Below are 24791 nucleotides of genomic sequence, written 5' to 3' on the forward strand. Positions count from 1 at the left end.
AAAAACAAAAAAACAACAAAATCCTTGTTGCCTCTGCTGTTATTCCAGTCAACATAAATGTATTTCCTTGGGTCCTAACCCTTTTGCTGCTAAAACAACTTCTCTTTCAAGTGCAGGTCAAGCAAGAGGATGTAAGGTAGGCAGTAGGCATGTGTTCTTGTCATGTAAATATATGTGAGGAAAGAAACAAATAATTGCCATCATGACTTGGATTTTAAATTGAACACTAAGATGGTGGTTTTCAATAACCATAGAAGTTAACTTAGACATGCCTATCCATATGGTGAAGATAGAATAGTACAGGTTGAACTCGGACCGATTTTCCGGCACCCTTGGTTCCAGAGCCTTTCTGGATTATCTGTTTTTTTCTGGACCAAAATAGGTCACATGATAATGAAACGACAATACACCTCTGGTCGGCTAATGACACCCCTCCGTCTCTAAAGCATCATGGAGTGCCAGAAACTTAAATAAAACAAATATAAAATGTAAACTGAATGTCAATGGAATGCCCTACCGACCCATCCCCGTCTCCCTAGCCGTTTAGAGCTCCGGCTTCCGACCCCACTCCAGACTCACAAAGTGTACGAGCAAGCCCTTCTACACTGACCGCACATTCCGGTGCCACGGCTGTTGTTACTGCTTATGTTGGAGTCCCTGGGGACAGTGCTTTCTTCGGTAGTGTGGTTGGAAGCCGGGGCTGTAAACGGCAGGGAGAATGCAGGGTTTGGTTGGCAGGTCCGTTCGCTATATCTGACATCTGCTATAAAGGGGTCATTAAAATGAGGGTTACTATATTGTCTTTGCAATACAGTTAGGAGAGAAGATTGAGAGCATAGTTGATCCCTTAACGACCAAGGAACACGACCGGAAAGAGCGCCATGTCATCTGTGGTCGCTTGGGGAATTTCAACTGAGCTCTCGAAATTTCGTCCGGATTATAGGGGTAGGCCAGAATATCGGTGTTCAACCTGTCGTCTTTAAAATTAGACGGCAGATTAAGATATTTTCTAAATAAGTAAAGCTGGAGGCACTTGCCAGAAGTTTCCCCATCTGTTATATTATGTAAACACAATGAATTGCATAATTACGGTAGTTGATATTTAAAATATGCATTGTGCCCTTGCACAGCATTGGTATGAAAAGGCAACATTAAAAATTGTTTTTATTCATGGATGGTCTGCTTCAGTTGAGATCTGTGCCTCTGTTTTAAGCGGTACTGTCTTGTGAGTCCCTGCAATGTTATTTATGGAGTACCGAATAAAAAGTCTTGATCTAATGACTCACAGCATGGTGGAATTGAGGAGATTTGGTAATTTAATCTTTTAGTTGACTGTTACATCTTGTGGCTGGCTGTTTTTCAGTTGAGAATTTCCTAGTCAGTCCCTAATCAAGTGTGTTTCCTATTCCAATTGAATAAGTAAATTCAGCACACGTGTTAAATTTTGTTAATGTGTTGCTGAGGGTATGTCCTTTGGCAATCAACAAATTGTTAATATTGATTAGTTTGATATCTAGTTCCTTTTCCACATTTCAAAGATTTATCATCAATACAGTATTTAAAAGCTGCTTAAAAGTTTCAATTATTTAAGATGTACATTGCATTGTATTCAATGCTGCAGATTAATATAACTATTTTTGATATTACAGCTGAATATCCACATCTTATTTGAAAGGGATGAGAAATTTGAACAGAGATTAAACTTATGGGGTGTAAGTACAGACGTGCAAATCTAGAACATTTTTGCCTTCCGTTGACCGACTCACTGCGCCAACTTTTTAAAATATCTCAGCTAATTTGTGTAATTTATTCTAAATTGATGCTACTATCATTTCATTTTGATAGGATCAGGGATTAGTTTCCCTAATACAAGGATTGAGCAAAATAAACCTTAATGCTCATGGCATATTTTTCTAGTGTTCTCTTTTGCTTAGCTGAATTGGTCTGTCTTATTTTTATCTGGCTACAATTGCATAATCCTATCCAATGACTTTTCTGAATACTACTCTACTGTAGGCTAGAGTTTACCAAACATTAGGTTCAGCCCTTAATTCTTTCATTAGTACACTGACCTTAGCTACATCACACGAGTACACTGGAAGTACAGTTATACTTCTGCACCACTTTCCTTGCCTGTCTGTGGTGTGTATTCCAGTTTCAATGATCTATCATGTCCTCTATTGACCATTGCTTATACTAAAGCTGTTATCTTTGGCCCAGGCAACAAACTAATTTTTCTGATTCCACTTCCTTCCTTGGCTACAGTCTTGGTTTGAAGGTTATTCTCAACAACCTTGGCATTTAATTCACTATTGTCAAAGTGGCTTCTGCTTTTGTTCTAGTTAACAACTAGATTTTTGGCCAGAGACACGATAAAAATTTGTGACGCACCAGTTTATTGATTATTTTAAATTTATGGTTTCTATTTATGGCGGTGATTTTATTTTATCCCACTTTGTGCTCTTTTACACTCAAGGTCATTGATGTTAGTAGGAGTCAAATGAGTATGACATCTGCGAAGATTGAAATTACAATGAAGAAAGCTGAACCTGTATTATGGGCTCGGCTTGATCTACCTCCACCTGAGCCTCCAAAAGAAGCAGAGCTACAGGAATCAAGTGATGAAAACTGAATAACTGGGAACAATATAGGAATGTGAAATGGGACATGAATGAGAAGGAGTAGAAAACGCATTGTTAAAATTGGTTTGTGAGATTCACTTGCATTCTGTTTCATTTAATACAAATGTTTCATGAACTGGTTGCTTTATTTTTGATGCATACTGTGGAGAAAGACTTATGACCATTGTACCACATCTTGCTGTAGTTTTAAGCTGCGTAGACTTGCATTGTGTAACCTATGTAACTCCATTATCCAGCACATTATAAAATGCCCCAAAGCTACAACATCCTCAATGACTGATGAAATATAATTAAAATTTATCTTTAGTGCTTTTCAGAATGTTTTACATGCCTTCATTAAATCACATTTTATTCCTGTGAAATAATCCATTCAATTTTTTCCTAGACTTTTTAAGTTTAATTCCACAGATGTAAAAAAAAAAATCAGTTTTCATTGAAGGACTCTGAAGTATGGTGGGAATAGAAGATAATATAATGCAACTAAAATTATGGATTTAAAAACTTAATCCTTCTAGAGAAATAAAGATTATTGGAACAGAGAGAAAAGCAAGTTGGCCTAGGTAGCGGAGAATATGGGGGAAGTAATAGATGGAACAAAATGAATTTCACTAAGGTGAAATAATTGGGTAGTTAAGATTCACCTCACTTTGTGTAATGTGTTGCTATGGTTGACCATGCAAATAAGGGATGACAGAAAAATAGCCAATCCTCATACAGAGCAAGCTTGAGTTTCCTATAATGGCACAATTAACCCCTGCAGACGGCAGTGTGGCCAGATGGAAGATCAGCTGATTTTTATTGAGCTTGTGAAAGGCCTCTTCATTAGTACATGAGGCCATAGCCAAAGGTCAGTGTGTGAATGGGAAGTGAATTAAAGAGCAAGCTACTAGTAGCTCAGGATCACTTCTGTAGACTGAGCACAGGTGCTCAGGCTAATTGGACTGTAGCAACAAAGAATTGCAGATGCTGGTTTACAACAGACCCAAGATGCCGGAGCAACTTAGTAGTTCCGGCAGATTTTCTGGAGAACATGGATAGGTAATGCTTTGGGTCAGGACCCTTCTTCAGACTGGTTGGGCTGAATATTCTTTGTTCCAGCAATGGATTAAAATGTTGAAATTCATGTTACTGATTCTGTTGGTTCCATCTATGATATAAATTCCACAAATTATAATGTTTTTAATTTGTTACTTTAAATAAATAAGAAGGATGTTGGCTGGTAGTGGTAATTGCCAATACCAAATTTATGGTCCCTAATTTGTAATGAGAATCACATCTTGCACAGGTTTGCTTCTATGTGCTACTGTTCAAATGCGCTGGAGGGTAAAAAAACAGTAAGTTTGTAATAGTAACAATGTAATAAAATCTTTAATGTTTTTTCCAATACTAGATGTGGTTTGCTGTTGATTCTTAACATGGAGAACTTTTTCAGAAGCTCAGGTTTAAATCATCTAACATTAATTTTTTTTCTGCTTAGTTTGTTATGACATTAGTCAAGGTTTTGAGTATTACGGAAATTCACATCAGGGCATTCAAATATTGAAGATTGTAACAAAATGAAAGTTACAGGTACGCAGTTATTTTTGTCTTTCTAAAAACAAACTGATGCTCAGTTGATAGCAGGAATCATGGAAACCTGGGTATTTAACATTCAACATTTAGAGCTATGTAGCCAAATAAATTGAAAGCAACATTTTGAATAATATTATTTTGTCCCTTGGAGTAATTTAATTCAGATCTTTCCATACATGTCATGATTCATAATGTGGATGAAGCCAAGGTCTCGCATCGTTTTCCTATTCCCTTGAAAGCAAATTTGAAGAATGAGGCACTGATTAATTGCCAGAGGCCAGATATCAAAAGTAGAACTGATTTAAATTACAGCTTTTCTCACTGCATTGCGAATGTGTATCAATATCAGAAATCAATTAAACATTTGATTGAGAGTTTAGTTTAGAGATGTAGCATGGAAATGGGCTTTTTGGTCCATCAAGTCCACGCCAACCATTGATTACCCGTTCACATTATTTCTCATCCACTCCTGACACATATGGGGCAAATTACAGTCAATTAACCTCCAAACCACGTCTTTGGGATGATACTGAATACCCGGAGTAAACCTATCCAGTCAGGAAGAATGCACAAATTGGGTGGGCGGGAAAAAGAAAGGAAGAGGCGGAGACATTAGACTATGTGGGAGAGCTGGGGAGGGCGAAAGCAAGGACTACCTGAAATTAGAGGAGTCAATGTTCATACCGCAGAGGAATTGGGAATAGGGGATAGAGTCCTTACAGGAAGCAGGGTGGACCTCTTCTCCCAAGTTCTTTTGGTGAAATATTCATTAAGCCATACCTGTGGTCATTCCCAATCAATTTGTATTACATTCTTGATGTAAATAATTCTGCACTCAGACCGTAATCTCGCTCAATTCCTAACTTGTTATTGGTAGTTAGGTTACTAATTTAAATATTAATTAAAATGCATAAATCAGTGTTTCTTATTTCAGCTTTAATGCAAAGCCACTGGGTTTCCCAACAGAATGAAAGGAAGAGATGAGTTATGTATGGTTTTTCCCAGTACAGCTTTTGGAAAATGAGATGCTCTTCACACATACCTACCTTCCATTAACCATTTTAACAATTAAGCACCCCTGCAGTCAAATTACTCCATCCCACCCCTGCCAACAATGCAATGCCTATTTTATGCTCCATCTGCCCAACCCTCCCTTTTCCCTGCTCAATCACCTTGACCTTCTCAGAATATTAGAAAGGAATATTGACTAGTTTAGTTCTTCCAGAATTTCTGTCTTAAGGTAAACAATGATGATCATTGCATTTGAAAATTAGGCGAGATACAAAAAAAAATTGGAAAATTACTGATCTAAGAAATATTTCCATTAATGCATGTTTCAGAATCATGGTGTTAGTTTAATATCCCTAGATACTTCAAGATATATCCTGAATTGTTTATTTTGCTTTTTTTTTTTAATCACTCGCAATGGGCATTCTTAATTTTTAACCAGACATATTGACAGAAAACTGTCATTACTAGCAATCTAAAGTCAAATGGAAGATGCTGGAAATACGGGCAAGTCAAGTAGAATCTGCAGAGAGCGAAAAGCAGAGTTGCAGGTGACTGACCCATCAGAGTTAGAAACAAGATCTCTTGTCTCCTCTCCAAATGGAGAAACCAAATACATACAGTGCCCTCCATGTTTGGGACAAAGATCCATCATTTATTTATTTGCCTCTGTACTCCACAATTTGCGATTTGTAATAGAAAAAAATCACATGGTTAAAGTGCACATTGTCAGATTTTATTAAAGGATATTTTTTACACATTTTGGTTTCACCATCTAGAAATTACAGCTGTGTTTATACAGTGTACTCAGACCCCTTCACCTTTTTCACTTTTTATTACGTTACAGCCTTATTTTAAAATGGATTAAATTATTTTTTTATCATCAATCTATACACACTACCCCAGAAAGAAGTGAAAACAGGTGTTTAGAAATGTTTGCAAAGTAATTAAAAAGACATAACTGAAATATCACATTTCCATAAGTATTCAGACCCTTTTCTATGCCACTCAAAATTGAGCTTAGGTTCATCCTGTTTCCGTTGATTATCCTGGAGATGTTTCTACAACTTGATTGGAGTCCACCAGTGGTAAATTGATTGGACATGATTTGGAAAGGCAAAGATCTGTCTATATAAGGTCCCATAGTTGACAGTGCTTGTCAGAGCAAAAACCAAGCCATGAAGACAAAAGAATTGTCCGTAGTCATCCGAGACAGGATTGTGTCGAGACAGATCTGGGGAAGGGTATAAAACAATTTCTGCGACATTGCAGCTCCCACAGAGCACAGTGACGACCTCCGTCATTCTTAATTGGAAGAACTTTAGAACCACCAGGACTCTTCATAGAGCTGGCCGCGTGGCCAAACTGAGCAATTGGGGGAATAGGGCCTTGGTCAGGGAGGTGACCAAGAACCTGATGGTCACTCTGACAGAGCTCCAGAGTTCCTCTGTGGAGATGGGAGAACCTTCCAGAAGGCCTTCTTTTAGCGTATGGCGTGCACAGCCTAAAGTTGTAGGACAACTTGTTCTATTTGATCTTATTTGATTGTGCACGCCAGGTTGATTGCATTCGTCGAAACAGGGCGGACCACGTGAAGGTTGCAATCTCCCAACTATATATCCCAACTAAAGACAACTATATCTGCTGCACTCCACCCACCAATCAGGCCGTTATGGTAGAGTGGCTGGACGGAAGCCTCCTCAGTAAAAGGCACATGACAGCCCGCTTGGAGTTTGGCAAAATAACCAAGACAATAGGTGCAGGAGTAGGACATTCGGCCCTTCAAGCCAGCACCGCCATGCAATGTGATCATGGCTGATCATCCCCAATCAGTGCCCCGTTCCTGCCTTCTCCCCATATCGCCTGACTCCGCTATCGTTAAAAGCCCTATCTAACTCTCTCTTGAAAGTATCCAGAGAACCAACCTCCACCGCCCTCTGAGTCAGAGAATTCCACAGACTCACAACTCTGTCTGAAAAGGTGTTTCCTCATCTCCGTTCTAAATGGCTTACCTCTTATTCTTAAACTGTGGCCCCTCGTTCTGGACGCCCCCAACTGGAATCCCCCAACATCGGGAACATGTTTCCTGCCTCTAGCGTGTCCAAACCCTTAATAATCTTATATGTTTCAATAACATTCCCTCTCATCCTAAATTCCAGGGTATACAAGCCCAGCCACTCCATTCGCTTAGTATATGACACTCCCGCCATCCCAGGAATTAACCTTGTAAACCTACGCTGCACTCCCTCAATTACAAGAATGTCCTTCCTCAAATTAGGGGATCAAAACAGCACACAATACTCCAGGTGTGGTCTCACTAGTGCCCTGTACAACTGCAGAAGGACCTCTTTGCTCCTATACTCAACTCCTCTTGTTATGAAGACCGACATGCCAATGGCTTTCTTCACTGCCTGCTGTACCTGCATGCTTACTTTCATTAAGGCATCTACTGCCCCTGTCCCACTTAGGAAACCTGAACGGAAACCTCTGGAGACTTAGCGCCCCACCCAAGGTTTCCGTGCGGTTCCCAGACGTTTTTGTCAGTCTCCCTAATGGTCGAAAGTGGATTCCGCTTCTTCTATGTTCCGGCGATTATTTCAAAAAATTCAAAATCGGCCGTGACTAAAAATAGGTTGCCGTTTTAAAAATCGGTAATTTTTTAGTCGAAGCCGGTTGCGATGCTAGTTGAAGGTGGTTGCCGGAGGTTGCAGGTAGTGTTTCCACTACCACTGCTATCCAAATGTTCTGATACTTCATCTTTTATAATTGCCTTCAGCATCTTCCCCACATCTTCTGAGAACCAGAATGCTCTGGAGTAGGTTGCCGGAGGTTGCAGGTAGTGGTTCCACTACCTGCAACCTCCGGCAACCACCTTCAACTAGCATCCCACATCCCTCCTGCCCACATACACACCTCCACCCCACCCCACATCCCCCTCCCCCCACGCACCCCCATGCTCCCCCTCCCCTCACATCCCCCTCCCCCACACCCCCCCTCGCCCCAACCCAACCTCTCCCTCCTACACCTCCCTGTCCACACACACCCCTCCTCCCACACCACACCCTCCACCGTCACACATCCCACTTCTCTCCCCCCTCCCATTCTCCCCTCCCACACATGAAGAGGAGGGGGGGGGAGTGCTTGGGGATGAGGGGGTGTTAGGGGCTATGGGTGGGTAGTGGAATATTGTGTTGGGGGAACGGGTGAGTGGTGGAATATTGCGTTGGGGAATGGGTTGCGTTGGGGAACCAGGCCTCCCATGTGACTGGGACCCAACAGGTCCCAATTAGTCTCATGTCCACACGTGATAGATGAGGCCCGCCATCTGCTCAGACATGCGTCTTGGCCCCTATGCAGAACAAGGTTGCCGACCCCTGTTCTACAGCAAGACAATGATCCCAAACATACTGCTAAGGAGCTTTTCAAAGCTAGAGCGTGGCCAAGTCAATCAACCGATCTGAACCCAATTGAGCATGCCTTTTATATGCTGAAGAGAAAACTGAACGGGACTCAGTGCTTCCACACCTCAAAAAAAAAAAATCCTGAAATAGAATCCCAGATTTTCTGGAATTAGATGGTATTTCCTGAAATTTTCAAAAATGCTTCCTATGTGCTATTTGTTGTTTTTCTTTCGCGGGCATTTTTATGGGGTATCTCCACAAATGTTGCCTGACTGGAGAATTTCCAGCATTTGAATATTTCCAGCACTTCAGATAAGTTTTTATCTTTAATATATGTTGTAAAGATGCACTTGACTATTATCATTAAAGTGCTCTCCAAAATGTGAACGAACCTGTAAATCAAATTGTCATGCAAGTAACCAATGGAAGGAATTTCACAAAAGCCATGCAAGGTCTCATCATTTATTGACAAAAAGGAAAATATGTCTCCTCGCAGAATGAAGTACCGATTTTTAAGTAAAGGTGAAATATACAAACATACAAATTAATGAGAGAAGACCATGCTCTGGACAGTGATATGGAAGACAAAAACATTGCATATATAGCATATATTCTTGAAACTAAAAGCTATAAACATTCATAGTCAGGATGCAGCATCAGCTGTTTATATTCCATTGAAGATCGACATAATTGACAGCAATAACAAGTTTCAGCATTGTTGATATTGTATATTCACTATTCTAGCGTTTGAATTTTAATTACAATTTTTGAAGTCTACTCACTAATTTCTCTTCATATATAACAAATGTTTTCAAACTACTGTGTCAGAAAGTTTTTTCATTTAAAAAAAAATCATATTTACGCTCACATCCTGCAGTGTATCCAAATTGATAACAATATGATCCATCTGAAACAAGGCATTACAACTAGCACAGCTGCAGTGTAGATTATATAGTGAACGAGTGATAAATAATGTGCATATTCTGATAGAAAGGCGGTTTAATTTGATAGAACCATTCATATTCTCAAATGGTTAATCAAGGGATGGGCTCAATGCTATATCTTCAGCTCATGGTCCAGTTTCTGTTCCACAGCATCTCAAAGTCACAAAACTAAATACAATTATATTTGCTTCAATATCTCAGCAGAAGCCTGCACTGTAAAGGAAGCAATAGCAATCTGCTTTTTCACTTCTTGCCAGGCTTTGCGTTGATCTGGGGCATTTGCTATATCAAATAATGCATCATATATTCCTGGAAAGGATATTCCTGCATACTTATTGTGGGTACTGGGAGCATAAATGATATGCCTATGAGAGAAAATAAAATTAAAAATTGTTAAATGCCATACGTATTGCATTAATTATTAGTAATGCCTAGTTAATGCTGTAATTTAACCTGGATTCAAAGTTTACACATCAGTCCTTAATTAAAAATACATTTGGAGTAATATTCAGGTTATTGTTTATGATTAAAATTTTGAATACCAACAGCATCAGGTAAGAAAAATCCAGATTAAAATGATTGAATCAAAATTATAATAGTTGTACGTGCAAGGAAACATGCTCTTTCCCCAACTCTTCTCTGCCGACCAAGATGCATTTCCATTTGCCCATGTTTGACCCTCAACCCTCTGAACCTTTCCTATCTTTGTACTGTCCAAACGTATTTTAATTGTTCCTTGTGTACCTGCCTCAACCACTTCCTATGGCAGCTTGATTCATACAAGTGAGAAGGTTTTCCCTCAAGTTTTCTTTAAATAATTCCCTTCTCACCTTAAACCTGTCCCCTCTAGTTCTTGATTCCCCAATCATGCGAAAATGGCAGTGTGCATTGACCCTATCCATGCCCATCAAGATTTTATACACCTCTGTAAAATCACTTGTAGACTCCAAGGAATAAAATACTAACCTGTCCAACCTCTCCATGCAACTTAGTCCCTCAAGTCCTGGCAATATCTTTATAAATATTTTTCTGCATCCTTTCCAGCTTTATAATATCTAATGACCAGGGTGACCAAAACTGAACACAATACACCTGCACCAACATCTTGTACAACATCAACTAACGTCCCAACTTCAGTATTTCATGCCCGTGTTTCTAAAGCATTCCGGACCACCCCGTCCACCTGTGACACCATTTCCAGGGAACTATATATTTGTACTCCAGAGTGCTTCTGTTCTACAACACTCCCCAGGTTCCAGCCATTCATTATGTCATTTGACTTCTCAAAGCGCAAAACCTTACACTTATTTGAACTGCCATTCTTCAGCCCACTTACCCATCTACAGTAATTCTTGATAACTTTCTTGATATCTACAAAACCTTTATTATTGTGTCATCTGCAAACGCGCAAGTTCTTATGTTAAGGAGCAGAATTAGAACAACATTCAGTAAACAGATGCACTAAATGTGGACCTTTGAGCTTCCTCCAACCAATGGAATAGTAAATTAGAACGCATCTTTGGCCCTACCTTTCTTAATCACTCCCCATAACCCCTGATTACCTTATACTTAAAAATATATCGATTTCAAAATGAATACATACAATAATCTCATGCTCTACAGTTTGTTCTCACTTAATTAACTTCAAGATGCATTTATAATAATAATAATAATAATAATAACTTTATTTATAAAGCACTTTAAACAACTACAGTTGCCACAAAGTGCTGTACATGAGAAATCATGAACAAAAAGCTATTACAAACAATTAAAAACCATTAAAAACCGTAAAACGAAGGACTATAAAAAACACACTAAAAATTAAAAGACATTAAAAGCACTAAAAACAGGAGCAATGCCTCAGCCAGTGTCGAAAGCCAAAGAATAAAAATATGTTTTTAGGGAGGATTTGAAGATGGACAGTGAGGGGGCCTGTCTGATGTGCAACGGCAAGGTGTTCCAGAGTGCCGGAGCAGCAACAGAAAAGGCTCTATCCCCTCTGAGCTTCCGCTTAGACCTTGGTACCTCAAGGAGCAGCTGATCAGCTGACCTGAGGCACCGGGCAGGAGCATATAGGTGGAGCAGCTCAGAGAGGTAAGGCGGGGCGAGCCCATTCAATGATTTAAAAACAAATAAAAGAATTTTGAAATGAACTCGAAAGTGCACTGGGAGCCAGTGTAGGGAGGCCAAAATTGGCGTAATGTGCTCCCTCTTTCGAGTTCCAGTCAAAAGGCGAGCGGCAGCATTTTGAACAAGCTGGAGACGAGCCAATGAAGCTCGTGCGACTCCAGAGTAGAGTGCGTTACAGTAATCCAGCCTAGATGTAATAAAGGCATGGATTACTGTTTCAAAATGCTCCCGCTCGAGAATGGGCTTCACCTTTGCCAGCTTCCTTAGGTGAAAGAAGCTGGACTTAACCACCGCGCCTATTTGTTTGTCTAGTTTAAAATCATCGTCCATCCTAAAACCCAGGTTCAAGACGGTTGGCTTTACAGACAATGCCAGTGGACCCAAGTCAACAAAGGGAGGTTCACGGCAGCCATTGGGGCCAAACAAAATCACCTCTGTCTTCTCTTCATTAAGTCCCAGAAAGTTTAAGGCCATCCAGGACTTAATGTCCTCAAGACAAGACAGAAGTGATTTTAGAGAATAGTCTTCCTCTTTCCTGAGTGGCATATATAACTGGCTATCATCCGCATAAAAGTGAAAGGAGATGCCATGCCTTCTTAAAATTGAGCCCAGAGGAAGTAGGTATAAGGAGAAGAGCAGGGGCCCTAAAATTGAGCCCTGTGGAACCCCATATACCAAGGGAGTGGAGGAGGATTCAAAGTCAGCAAGGCTTACCCGCATGGTTCTGTCTGCCAGATAGGACCTGAACCATCCCAGGGCACTGTGTTTATAGTGTTTACTAGACCAAGGGGAACTCGTTGGGTCCCGTCCCTTCAGCGCGCAGTTGCGGGGGGGGGTGGGGGGCGAGCGGCCTTCAGCGTCACACACACTAACCCCCCCCCACACACACACACACACTAACCCCCCCCCCACACACACACACACTAACCCCCCCACACACACACACACACTAACCCCCCCCACACACACTAACCCCCCCCCACACACACACACACTAACCCCCCCCCACACACACACTAACCCCCCCCCCACACACACACACACTAACCCCCCCCCCCACACACACACACTAACCCCCCCCACACACACACACACTAACCCCCCCCCCACACACACACTAACCCCCCCCCCACCACACACACACTAACCCCCCCCCCCCACACACACACACTAACCCCCCCACACACACACCCACACTAACCACCCCCCACACACACACTACCCCCCCCCCCCCCCCACACACACACTAACCCCCCCCCCACACACACACACACTAACCCCCCCCACACCACACACCACCCCCCACACACACACACCCCCCCCCCACCCAACCCCCCCCCCCCCCACACACACACTAACCCCCCCCCCCACACCACACCCACTCCCCCCCCCCCCCCCACACCCACACCCACCCCCCCCCCCACACCCACACACCCACCCCCCCCCACACACCCACACACACCCCCCCCCCCCCCCACACACACACACCCTAACCCCCCCCCCCACACACCCACTAACCCCCCCCCCACCCCCCCCCACCCCCCCCCCCCCCCACACACACACCCACACTAACCCCCCCCCCCCCCCACCCACACTACCCCCCCCCCCCCACCTAACCCCCCCCCCACACCCACCCACTACCCCCCCCCCCCACACACACACCCCTCCTACCCCCCCCCCACACCCACACCACCCCCCCCCACACACACTAACCACCCCCCACACACACACATACTAACCACCCCCCACACACACATACTAACCACCCCCCACACACACACACACTAACCCCCCCTTGATATTATATTAATATTATTCATTCGCTCCTTTTACCCCCATCCCCCACCCTATCCACTCACACATAACCCCCAACTGCGCAGGCGCGCCTAGTGAGGGGGTGGGGTGGAGAGGGAAGGGGACGGTGGGTAGAGAGGGAGGGGGGTAGAGATTTCGTGGTGGGGGGGGGGAGCGGCGTCACAGGGGAGGGCTGGTTCCCGAACGCAATACTCCACCACTCACCCGTAGGTCTCAATATTCACCACACCCTAGAGAGGGGGGCCAGAGAGGGGGAGGTGAGGCAGAGAGGGATGGGGGGGGGGGGGGGGGGGGGGGCAGAGGGGGAGGGAGGGGGGCAGAGCCACACACTAGAGCCCATTTATTGAGACTAATTAACATACATATCAGTAGACCTTGGGGATGTGGGAGGAAACCGGAGCATCCTGCGGAAACCCATGTAGTCACAGGGAAAACATGCAAACTTCACACAGACAGCACCCAGGGTCAGGATCGAGTGTGTTTCTCTGGTGCTGTGAGGCAGCTTCTCTACCAGCTGCCCAATTGTGCGCACTTATAAACTAAATACAATATTCAAATATTGCATTAATTTGAGGACAGTGACAAAAAAATGTAAACAAAGTTCCATTGAAAATGCATCCATAATCTATAAAGCAAATATTGAAAGTGGTACCATCATTTTTTTTTAAACTGAAAAGCCACAAGGGGAATATAATGGCTGACTAAGCCTCCAATGAGTGAAAGGTATGGAAAGTTACAGGCCATTTAGGAGTTAACATATAGAATATATGAAGGGTGATAAAAAGGATCCTGGATAATGGGGTTCAGTATTACTGAATCATGGCTGTAACAGATCTTACCTGTAGAAAGGTCTCCCTGGTAATCCCAGAGGATGAATAAAGGATCTTTCCAACAGCATTAACTGGTCATTTATCATTCGTACCACAAGAGGGCTGTAAAATGCATTAACAGCGACAAATTACAATCTTTAAGGAAGCTTATTGAATTTGCCTCCATTTTTTAAATAAAACGTTGCAGTTATGATGGAAGAGACCACTCAGCCCATTGTGTCTATGCTGGCTTTGAGCAATCCCCTTTCTCTACTTATTGTGCAAGGTATGCTCTTTGTTTTATTGTGCATGGAAAAATGTGCATGGAGCAACATCTTTAATAGCCAATTTCTATTGGTGTACACAAAGTGATTGCAGTACACCAGATGATGCCACTCGATGTGTATCTGGCACTGGGCAAATGACCAACATACTTAGATGTAATTAAGCCAATTTCCCAATGGTCACTAATCTACTCAGTAACCTGATCTAGCATGCACAAGATAGCTTTTGTGTGAATCGTACATACAAAATATTTGGAAATGGATTCAATTCCTCAGCACAGTAGCCCAAAGGACTGTGTAAGATAATTATTGATTCTATGTAGCATCAAACAATTGCACAAAACAGATTGGAAACATAATCCAGTAGTTTAGAAGCATTACAATATATTGGATACAATTTGAAAATAGTACAAATGTCCACCGTATTATTCAACATTGTGAGGTGTGTTTTGGTAAGTTAGCATTCATGACACAGTCTCAGGTCAAAAATGTAGTCCAACAGAGTCTCAGGTCAAAAATGTAGTTTTTAAATCTAGTCAACACTGCAGAATCATTCAGAATCATACATATACAGGTAGTGGAAGGTAAGACTTTCCACTACCTGTATATGTATGTATTCATGTATGTACGTAATCTATGAACCAATGTTGTATAACGTTAGTACCTCCACCAATGTAAAGCACTTTGGCCAACGAGAGTTGTTTTTTAAATGTGCTATAGAAATAAAGTGACTTGACTTGACATAGACTATGGCAAGGCCTGAATACTATAACTGACTGCAAAGCAAAGTCAGACAACATCACTGGTGCAGCCTTTTCTGATTAACTTAATGCATTCCATGCTCGCTTTGCGCAGAAGGCCAATGGGGCGATGACATTTGTACCATCAGACTCGAATAGGCCTTTACCCATTCAGAGGTTATGGGGAGAAGGCAGAAGAATGGTGTTAGGAGGGAGAGATAGATCGGCCATGATTGAATGGTGGAGTAGACTCGATGGGCTGAATGGTCTAATTCCACTCCTATCTCTTATGATCTTACCCAGGGTCACAGCAACAGAAGTTAGATCCGCCTTCCACAGGGTGAACCAACGTAAAGCAACTGGTCCGGCTGCGTCCTTAGGAATTGCCCAGACAAACTAGTGGACTAGCTGAACTTAATCTTGCACTAAACGTCTTATTCTGTATCTGTACATTGTGGATGGCTTGATTGTAATCATGTTAGTCTTTTTGCTGATGGATCGCATGCAACAACAAAAAACCTTTCACTGTAAACATAGAACATAGGTGCAGGAGTAGGCCATTCGGCCCTTCGAGCCTGCACCGCCATTCAATATGATCGTGGCTGATCATCCAACTCAGTATACCGTACCTGCCTTCTTTCCATACCCCCGATCCCTTTAGCCACAAGGGCCACATCTAACTCCCTCTTAAATATAGCTAATGAACTGGCCTCAACTACCTTCTGTGGCAGAGAGTTCCAGAGATTCACCACTCTCTGTGTGAAAAATGTTTTTCTCATCTCGGTCCTAAAGGATTTCCCCCTCTATCCTTAAGCTGTACCTCCATACACATGACAATAATAAACTAAACCATACTCCTGATATATCACACTGGGTGATTTCTAATGTAAAACAGGGAGGAATCCATTGTCTGCCTTATTGGAGAATAAGAGCATTAAGATAACAGAGATGGGACAATAACAGAGAAAAGGAATAACAAATGGCTTTGAAGTTTTATTCATTAGGTTTTAATACTCACTCGCTGGTGTCAATCGTTTGTAATCGTTCATGAAACTCTGTAGCAACAATTGAAAAGTTATGTGCAGCAGAGAACAGAGAGTCTGAAATATAATTGCAGATTATTAATTTAATTCAACCCCATTGTTTTTAAATTTTGCCTACTAATCATTGTCTTTGATAATCTGTAAATCACGTCTACTGTTGGTTCTAGTGCATATGATCTGCCAAACCAATGAGACAGAGGTTCACGTTCACCTCCTTGAGATATAACGCACAAACAGGCCCTTCGGCCCATCGAGTCTGTGCCAACCAGCGATCACCCCCTACACCAGCACTATCCTACACACTAGGTAAAATTTTCAATTTTATCAAAGCCAATTAACCCACAAACCTGCACGTCTGAAGTATGAGTGGAAACCGGAAAACCTGGAGAAAACCCACGCAGTCACAGGATGAGGGGACAGACAGCATCCGTAGTCAGGCTCGAACCAGGGCCTCTGGCGCTGTAAGTCATCAACATTATCGCTGCGCCACTGTGCTGCCCCATAACCTGTGCTAACCTCATCTACTGCATCCGGTGTGCCCAACGTGGCCCCCTGTCAGGGCCGGATTTACCACTAGGCTTCATAAGCTGAAGCCTAGGGCCTCAAAATCTAGGGGGCCTCCGGCCAAGGCAGGACACCTGCCATTAAACTCTGAGCGGGCCCCCCTCTCTATCTCTCTCTCTCTCTCTCTCTCTCTCTGTCACTCTCCATCTCCGCCGGGTCTCCGCTCGCTTCTCATCTGCCGGCACGGCCGGCCACCTTGCACATGCGCACTGCTACGGCCAGCACATCCTCCCCCTGCACATGCGCACAACCACAGCCAGCACATCATCAGCCACCCTGCATATGCGCACTGCCACGGCAACTGGTCGGCGCTGGGCACTTTCTCCCTTGCTTTGAATTGTGTGAGATCTGGCACTCCCTGACCCTGGATCTGGAGTAACTCCCTGGAGTAACTCTTACTTCTGGTTTCCTGGTCCTCCAAAAATATTCTAAATGGAATTTAAACTGGAGGTGGTGGAGGGTCCATCACCAAACTCCGAACTCTGAACTCTGAACAATAACAGCCTATTGCATTTTATCTGTTTATTTATTGTGTATATATATGGTCTGTGGTATATAAACACACTGAACTTTTATCTCCTGTTCTGTATTATGTTTACATATTCTGTTGTGCTGCAGCAAGCAAGAATTGCATTGTCCTATCTGGGACATATGACAATAAATTTCTCCAGAGCTGTTGGGGTATTTTGTTCATGATTATCAACATAGCAACAGAATATTACCTCAGTGAACACAACTGTCAAAATTCCTGCACTGGTGGTTTGGCAACAAAGTTGACATCTACTATTAATAGTAGTGACAATAAAAAGCAATTGAATAATATTCTATTAAGTATCAAGATGACGTACGAATGATCATTGTGATCCAGAGTGACTGTGGGCTTCCAATGACTCAGAGTGCTACAATTCTCAAAAGTGGCCGATGCCGTGGTGCAGCGGTAGAGTTGCTGCCTTACAGTGCCTGCAGCGCCAGAGACGATCCGGACTAGGGGTGCTGTCTGTATGGAATTTGTACGTACTCCCCGTGAACACATGGATTTCCCCCAAGATCTTTGGTTTCCTCCCACACTCCAAAGACGTACAGGGTTTGGAGGTTAATTGGCTTGGATTTGTATATTTAAATTGTCCCTAGTAGTGTAGTGTGATGCCCCTGTCCCACTTAGGAAACCTGAACGGAAACCTCTGGAGACTTTGCGCCCCACCCAAGGTTTCCCTGTGGTTCCCGGAGGTTTTTGTCAGTCTCCCTACCTGCTTCCACTAGCTGCAACCTCCAGCAACCTCCGGGAATTGCACGGAAACCTTGGGTGGGGCGCAAAGTCCTCCAGAGGTTTCCGTTCAGGTTTCCTAAGTGGGACAGGGGCTTTAATGTGCGGGGATTGCTGGTCGGTGCGGACTCGGTGGGCCGAAGGGCCTGTTTCCACGCTGTATCTCTAAACTAAATTAAAATAACTCAGTTTAACTTTCAAAGCGTTAAGTAAAACTGGCCCATGTTATTCCTTTGGGAATTTCTTTGGGTATCTGATGATACCTAATAGCCAAGATATAATAGCCAATGTATAATAGCCAATGTATACAATATGCAACACTGAAAATATATTAGATATAATGTTAAATACATAGACAAATAAATACATTTGGGAGAGAAAATGCACACAATTCATTAACTGAAGAGAAGTAATTAACTAATTAATCATGATGGAATAGTAACACCCGTAAATAGTAACAGTAACACCCGTGTTATGGATTACGGAAATATGCCTTTACTAAATTCATAGATGGCCCTATACTTACCAAAGCCGACTTGGTATTGTTTAAGCTGCAATTGGTGTTGTACTGCCTGCTCATAAATGATGTTTGCATATTCAACCAAGGCATCAGCATAATCTCTGCAGTCAAAAGGTATGATGGTAGAATCTGCCAGCTCATGAACTAATCCTCCTCGTATCTGGGCCACTGTAAGTAGTTTCTTAAACGAAGGGTCATAGAACCATTCCACCAACTCAAACGTTTCATATATACTATGATACGTCGGGTAATTGCTGTACTTGTCGGTTTTCTGAAACAGACAGGAAAATCCAGGGTCGTTAAGTAATGTTTTTATTGAATTGAATACTTTGTCTCATGTGACAAGTCACAGTGAATTTCTTTGCATGCATACCCAAGGTATAATGTTATGCTGCAATGGGACACAACTGCATTGTGAAAGCAAGGCATTGCCCAGGAATTCTTTATCAATTCATACCTGCAAATTTTTGAGACAAATAAGAAAAATGCTGGAATTATGCAGCAGATCTTTGGGAGGATCAGGTTAATCAGATTATTGTTTCAGGATCACCCAAGAACTGCTACAGATGCAGCTTTTGTGGAGAAAAGGAGGCTTAATTTATTTTTGTTTCCCTCTATAATTTGTTGGACGAGAAGAGATGATTAAATAATTAGAAAATAAATGGTGCAAGCTAAAGGTGAGAAATACACTTAAACAAACATTTTTTTAAACCATTGAACTAATTTCACTCAGAAGGTGGTTGTCCTCAAGGGGCTGGTTGCTGGATCAGTGCTAGAGCTCTGTTATTCACATTAACAATCTGAATTCAAATGTTGGAAGAATGATTAGTATGTTTGCAGACACCTTGAAAGTTTTGTTGCTAATGAGAAGGATAGTTACTTTACAGATTGATTTTGATCACTTAGTGAAATGCAGAAAGGAATAACAGAAACAACTTACTGCTGAAAAGTGTGAAAGGTACAGAGAAATAAGGTAGGTGTAAATGGAGTAGAGAATAAGAAATGTTTCTCCATACAGAGGTATCTAAAAGTAAAGGGCGTAGATTTAGGCAAGGTGGTAACATGTTTAGAGGGATCTGCGACAGATTTTTTTTTTTCACAAAACAGTGCAACACCATCACCATAAATAAAACAAAGTAAGAAAAACAGCAATCAAAATAAAAAAATAAGTAGATGGGGGAAAAAAAAAAATTTAAAAATTGGAATAAGACCGTGTGGTTCACTTACCAAATTAAAAAAAGAAAAACCATTACATTGATTAGTTATCTGGAGATAATTCAACATTCATACAAACATACCATCTAGTTCTATATAACGCAATCTTCCCATATCTAGCTCGGCATTTATCTAATTGGTGTCATGGCTCAAATAAACAGTCCATTTTTCCCAGATATTCTCAAATGAATTCTCCTTGACTCTCAAGGAATATGTCAATTTCTCCATATTAAAGATGTCTCGCACAATTTCTAACCACTGTTCCTGTTTTGGACTTTTTTCATTAAGCCACTGCCTGGTAATGGCCTTATTACTTGCTGCAAGCTAAACTTTAATCAAATATGTATCTTCTATTTTTACACTACCTATTTTTACGACAGATCTTTTTTACGCAGATGGTGGTTGGAATCTAGAAAGCATTTCCCAAAAGAATGCTGGAGGCAGATATTTAACAACATTTAAGTAATTAGGTCAGCACTTGATTTTGACAAATATAGATCAAGTGCCAATAAATAGGTTTAATTAGGCACTTGGTTGCAAGCATGGACTTGACGGGGCCAAGAGACTGTGTATGCATTGTATGACTCTATTGTGATAAGCTCTTCGTAAAGCACTTTTAAAATGAGGCCCAACACAAGCTTGAGGAATAGCACCTGATGTTCCATTACAGGACTTTAGGCCTTTCAGACAGTACTGAATTCAACAACTTCAGGTAACTAAAGGTATGTCCTGGTCTGAAGCATTGTCTGTCCATTCCTTCCACTCATGCTGCCTGACCTGCCGAACTGCAGCACTGTGTGTTTTACTCCAGATAACTTGCTCTCTCTGTATTAGTCAGTTCTCCTGCTGGCCATCCGTCAATCTTTCTGCCTGACCCGCTGAGTATTTCCTGTGGCTCCGAATTTTTGCTTGTGTCTTATCTCTCAAACTATCCTCATTAACCAGAGATTCCCTCAACAGCCAACAATGATTGTATCACAATGATTGTATCACATACATACCTCCCCCACCATCTCCGCAACTTGAGAGCAAGCGCGTGTCAGATTCCAGCCACGTACTGGTTTGCTGCAGATTAGTTGTGGTCAGGATTGTTGTGGATCGGGTTTCTGTTTTATTACAAGCAGATCTCTACCGTGGACCATAGAGATTAAACAGACCAGTAAAAATGGAACAAATCTCACACAGTCTGTGTTAGGTACTTGAGGTAGTTGACATACTCACTCGGTTTTTTGTGTATCGCACACGGCCGGAGGTTATGCCAATTCGGTGAAAGAAAGCTTCAAAGTCGCTGCCGGATCCTAGTTTTCTTATCCTATGTACATTAGTAAACCAGAATAATTGTCACACAAATAAACACATTTTGCAAAAAATTCTTCTTAAGACACTGCCCAGATTTGTAACGTATTCAGTGTAGAATTCATGTACTCATTGCCACAAGTCCCAAGTAGGGAAATCCCTTGTGAATCAAATATTGGATAAATCTCACTTCAGAGTGCAATGCATTCCCTCACTTGCCGCATCAAACTCGCCAGCAAGATATTTCAAAGAGGAAACGTTAAGGCAATTATGACACAATGTAAAAATACAAAGTCCCATTGATCATTTTATTGATTACAAGAGTTTTGTCAGCTTTGGATTAAGAGGTGTTATTAACAACAACTGACAAAGTGATAAGCTGTTATGGTAAATGGAAGTTAACCAATTTCTGCATCTTCCTTTTTAAACCAAAACAATCAGCCAAAATGCCCACGTTAACTTAATCCTAGATATTTTTTTTACCAGTTTGAACCCAAGCTCGATTGATCGGAGAGTTACCCAACCAATTCCATTCTGGCCAGGAGCTGTGGTGTCACTATCTGTTCCACAGATGCAATACAGAAACAAAATGTTCCCCCAAAACATGTTTGCACAAGATACACACCTGATAATAATCATAATATCTTTTATTGTCATTGCACATAAGCGCAACGAGATTTGGTATGCAGCTTCCATCCGATGTCATAACTTAAATAACTAATAAAAATTAGATTTAGATGTTGACTACCCTTCCCCGCGCCCGGGTCAATTTGCCGATTTAATTTTTTTCCTATACTTCCCCTTGCCCCACCTACCCCTCATCTGGTTTCACCCATCACCTACCAGACTCTGGCTCACCCCTCCCTTGCACTTCTATACACCAACTCTCTTCCCGCGACACTTGACCCAAAACATTGCCCTTTTCCTTGCTTCCACAGATGCTTCTTGACCTGTTGAGTTCTTCCAGCAGTCAATTTTTTTTGTCTCAGATTCCAGCATCTGCACTCTCATGTCTCCATATAGGAATTAGTAATGAGCATGAAACAGGGTCGAAAGGTAACAGGCGTATAGTGACTGGACATTTATTTAACAGTGATCTTAATATGATTGGTTCCAATGTGAAATGTAATAGCAACTATAACCATATAACAATATACAGCACGGAAACAGGCCACCTCGACCCTTCTAGTCCGTGCCGAACACGTATTCTCCCCTAGTCCCATATACCTGCGCTCAGACCATAACCCTCCATTCCTGTCTCGTCCATATAACTCTCCAATTTATTTTTAAATGATAAAAACGAACCTGCCTCCACCACCTTCACTGGAAGCTCATTCCACACAGCCACCACTCTCTGAGTAAAGAAGTTCCCCCTCATGTTACCCCTAAACTTCTGTCCCTTAATTCTCAAGTCATGTCCCCTTGTTTGAATCTTCCCTACTCTCAGTGGGAAAAGCTTATCCACGTCAACTCTGTCTATCCCTCTCATCATTTAAAGACCTCTATCAAGTCCCCCCTTAACCTTCTGCGCTCCAAAGAATAAAGCCCTAACTTGTTCAACCTTTCTCTGTAACTTAGTTGCTGAAACCCAGGCAACATTCTAGTAAATCTCCTCTGTACTCTCTCTATTTTGTTGACCTCCTTCCTATAATTAGGCGACCAAAATTGTACCCCATACTCCAGAATTGGCCTCACCAATGCCTTGTACAATTTTAACATTACATCCCAACTTCTATACTCAATGCTCTGATTTATAAAGGCCAGCACACCAAAAGCTTTCTTTACCACCCTATCTACATGAGATTCCACTTTCAGGGAACTGTGCACAGTTATTCCCAGATCCCTCTGTTCACCTGCATTCTTCAATTCCCTACCATTTACCATGTACGTCCTATTTTGATTTGTCCTGCCAAGATGTAGCACCTCACACTTATCAGCATTAAACTCCATCTGCCATCTTTCAGCCCACTCTTCCAACTGGCATAAATCTCTCTGTAGACTTTGAAAATCTACTTCATTATCCACAACCCCACCTATCTTAGTATCATCTGCATACTTACTAATCCAATTTACCACACCATCATCCAGATCATTGATGTACATGACAAACAACAGTGGACCCAACACAGATCCCTGTGGCACCCCACTAGTCACCGGCCTCCAACCTGACAAACAACCATCCACCATTACTCTCTGGCATCACCCATTCAGCCACTGTTGAATCCATCTTGCTACTCCACCATTAATACCCAACCATTGAACCTTCTTAGCCAACCTTCCATGAGGAACCTTGTCAAAGGCCTTACTGAAGACCCAACTATGTAATTGGGTACGATACATATTGATCCACAAAGTGTTAAATAAACAGCACGATGCAAGTTAGCATGCAGGCAACCATCCATTGGGGGCTTAGAATGATTTTCCATCCATGCTGTGGGCTACTATAAATTATTCTTCCAGAAAGGTTGGTATGGGAATGAGAAGGAGAGTTAAATGGTTAGCAACTGGGAGCTACAGCAGGTCTTGGCGAACAAAACACCAGAGTTCTGCAAAAGGGTTACCTTGTCTACGCTTGATCTTGCTGATGTAGAGGAGGCCACGTTGGGTGCACCAAATGCACGAGGTTAGAAGAGATGCAAGTGAACTTTTGTCTCACCTGGAAGGTCTGCTGGGGTCCCTGGATCAAAATAAGAGAGGAGGTGCATGGACAGGTGCCTGGAGCGGGGACAGGTTGGGTGGGAAGGAATGAACGAATCAAGGAGTGGTCTCTATGGAAAGCGGAAAGAGATGCGGGAAGATGTGACTGGTGGTGGGATCATGTTGAAGATTGTGCTTTCATCTTTTAGATTAGCCTACCACGAGAGACCCTGTCAAATTAAGGAGGAGTCTCATCCCGGATATTCCCTCTTCTCCCTCCCATCAGGCAAGTGATACAGAAGTGTGAAAACGCATACATCCAGATTCAGGGACAGTTTTTCCCCCCAACTGTTATCAGACAACTGAACCATCCCATCATCAACTAGAGAATGGTGCTGAGTTACTATCTATCTAATTGGAGATCCCCCGCCTATCTTTAATTGGACTTTATCTTACACTAAACACCATTTCCTTTATCCTGATTCTGTACATTGTGGACGGCTTAATTGTAATCATGTTTACACTTTCCGCGGACTGGATAGCATGCAACAAAAAAGCCTTTCATTGCACATGGCAATAAACTAAACTAAAATGCTTTACTAAAGTCCATGTAGACCACATCCACTCTGACCATCAATCTTCATCACCCCCTCAAAAAATCAATCAAGTTTGTAAGACAACTTCCACCCACCCACCTCCAAACCATGCTTATATTGTTAATAGGTCCAGACTTTTCCAGATGTGTGTAATTCCTATCCGTTAGAATATTGTCCAGTGGTTTCCCTGCCACTGCTGTAAGCTTTATTGAACTCCTTTAACAGAGGGGCAATATTGGCTATTCTCCAATGCACTCATGACTGATGTATGGCCGGAGGATTTCCAGACTCCTGCAGGTAGATGGCACCTC

The 24791-nt window shown here is 42.2% G+C and overlaps 2 protein-coding genes across 7 annotated transcripts in view; one reads left to right on the plus strand and one right to left on the minus strand.

Annotated features, from left to right (window-relative positions):
- Positions 1-4031, plus strand: part of chordc1 (cysteine and histidine rich domain containing 1) — a 34752-nt gene extending 30721 nt beyond the window's left edge. For all 5 annotated transcript variants that reach the window (XM_033022441.1, XM_033022443.1, XM_033022446.1 and 2 more), the window contains 2 exons: positions 1650-1712; positions 2477-4031. In XM_033022441.1, the coding sequence (XP_032878332.1) occupies positions 1650-1712; positions 2477-2632 (219 nt within the window). In that variant the 3' untranslated portion in view covers positions 2633-4031. The remainder of the gene's footprint in view (positions 1-1649; positions 1713-2476) is intronic.
- Positions 4032-9071: 5040 nt separating this feature from the next.
- Positions 9072-24791, minus strand: part of folh1b (folate hydrolase 1B) — a 76485-nt gene continuing 60765 nt past the window's right edge. For both annotated transcript variants that reach the window (XM_033022447.1, XM_033022448.1), the window contains 5 exons: positions 21173-21263; positions 18743-19007; positions 16364-16445; positions 14352-14444; positions 9072-9932 (listed from right to left, as the gene is read on the minus strand). In XM_033022447.1, coding sequence (XP_032878338.1) covers positions 9746-9932; positions 14352-14444; positions 16364-16445; positions 18743-19007; positions 21173-21263 — 718 coding nt within the window. In that variant the 3' untranslated portion in view covers positions 9072-9745. The remainder of the gene's footprint in view (positions 9933-14351; positions 14445-16363; positions 16446-18742; positions 19008-21172; positions 21264-24791) is intronic.

The sequence above is a fragment of the Amblyraja radiata genome, chromosome 6 (assembly GCF_010909765.2).
Source record: "Amblyraja radiata isolate CabotCenter1 chromosome 6, sAmbRad1.1.pri, whole genome shotgun sequence".
Taxonomy (NCBI): Eukaryota; Metazoa; Chordata; class Chondrichthyes; order Rajiformes; family Rajidae; genus Amblyraja; species Amblyraja radiata.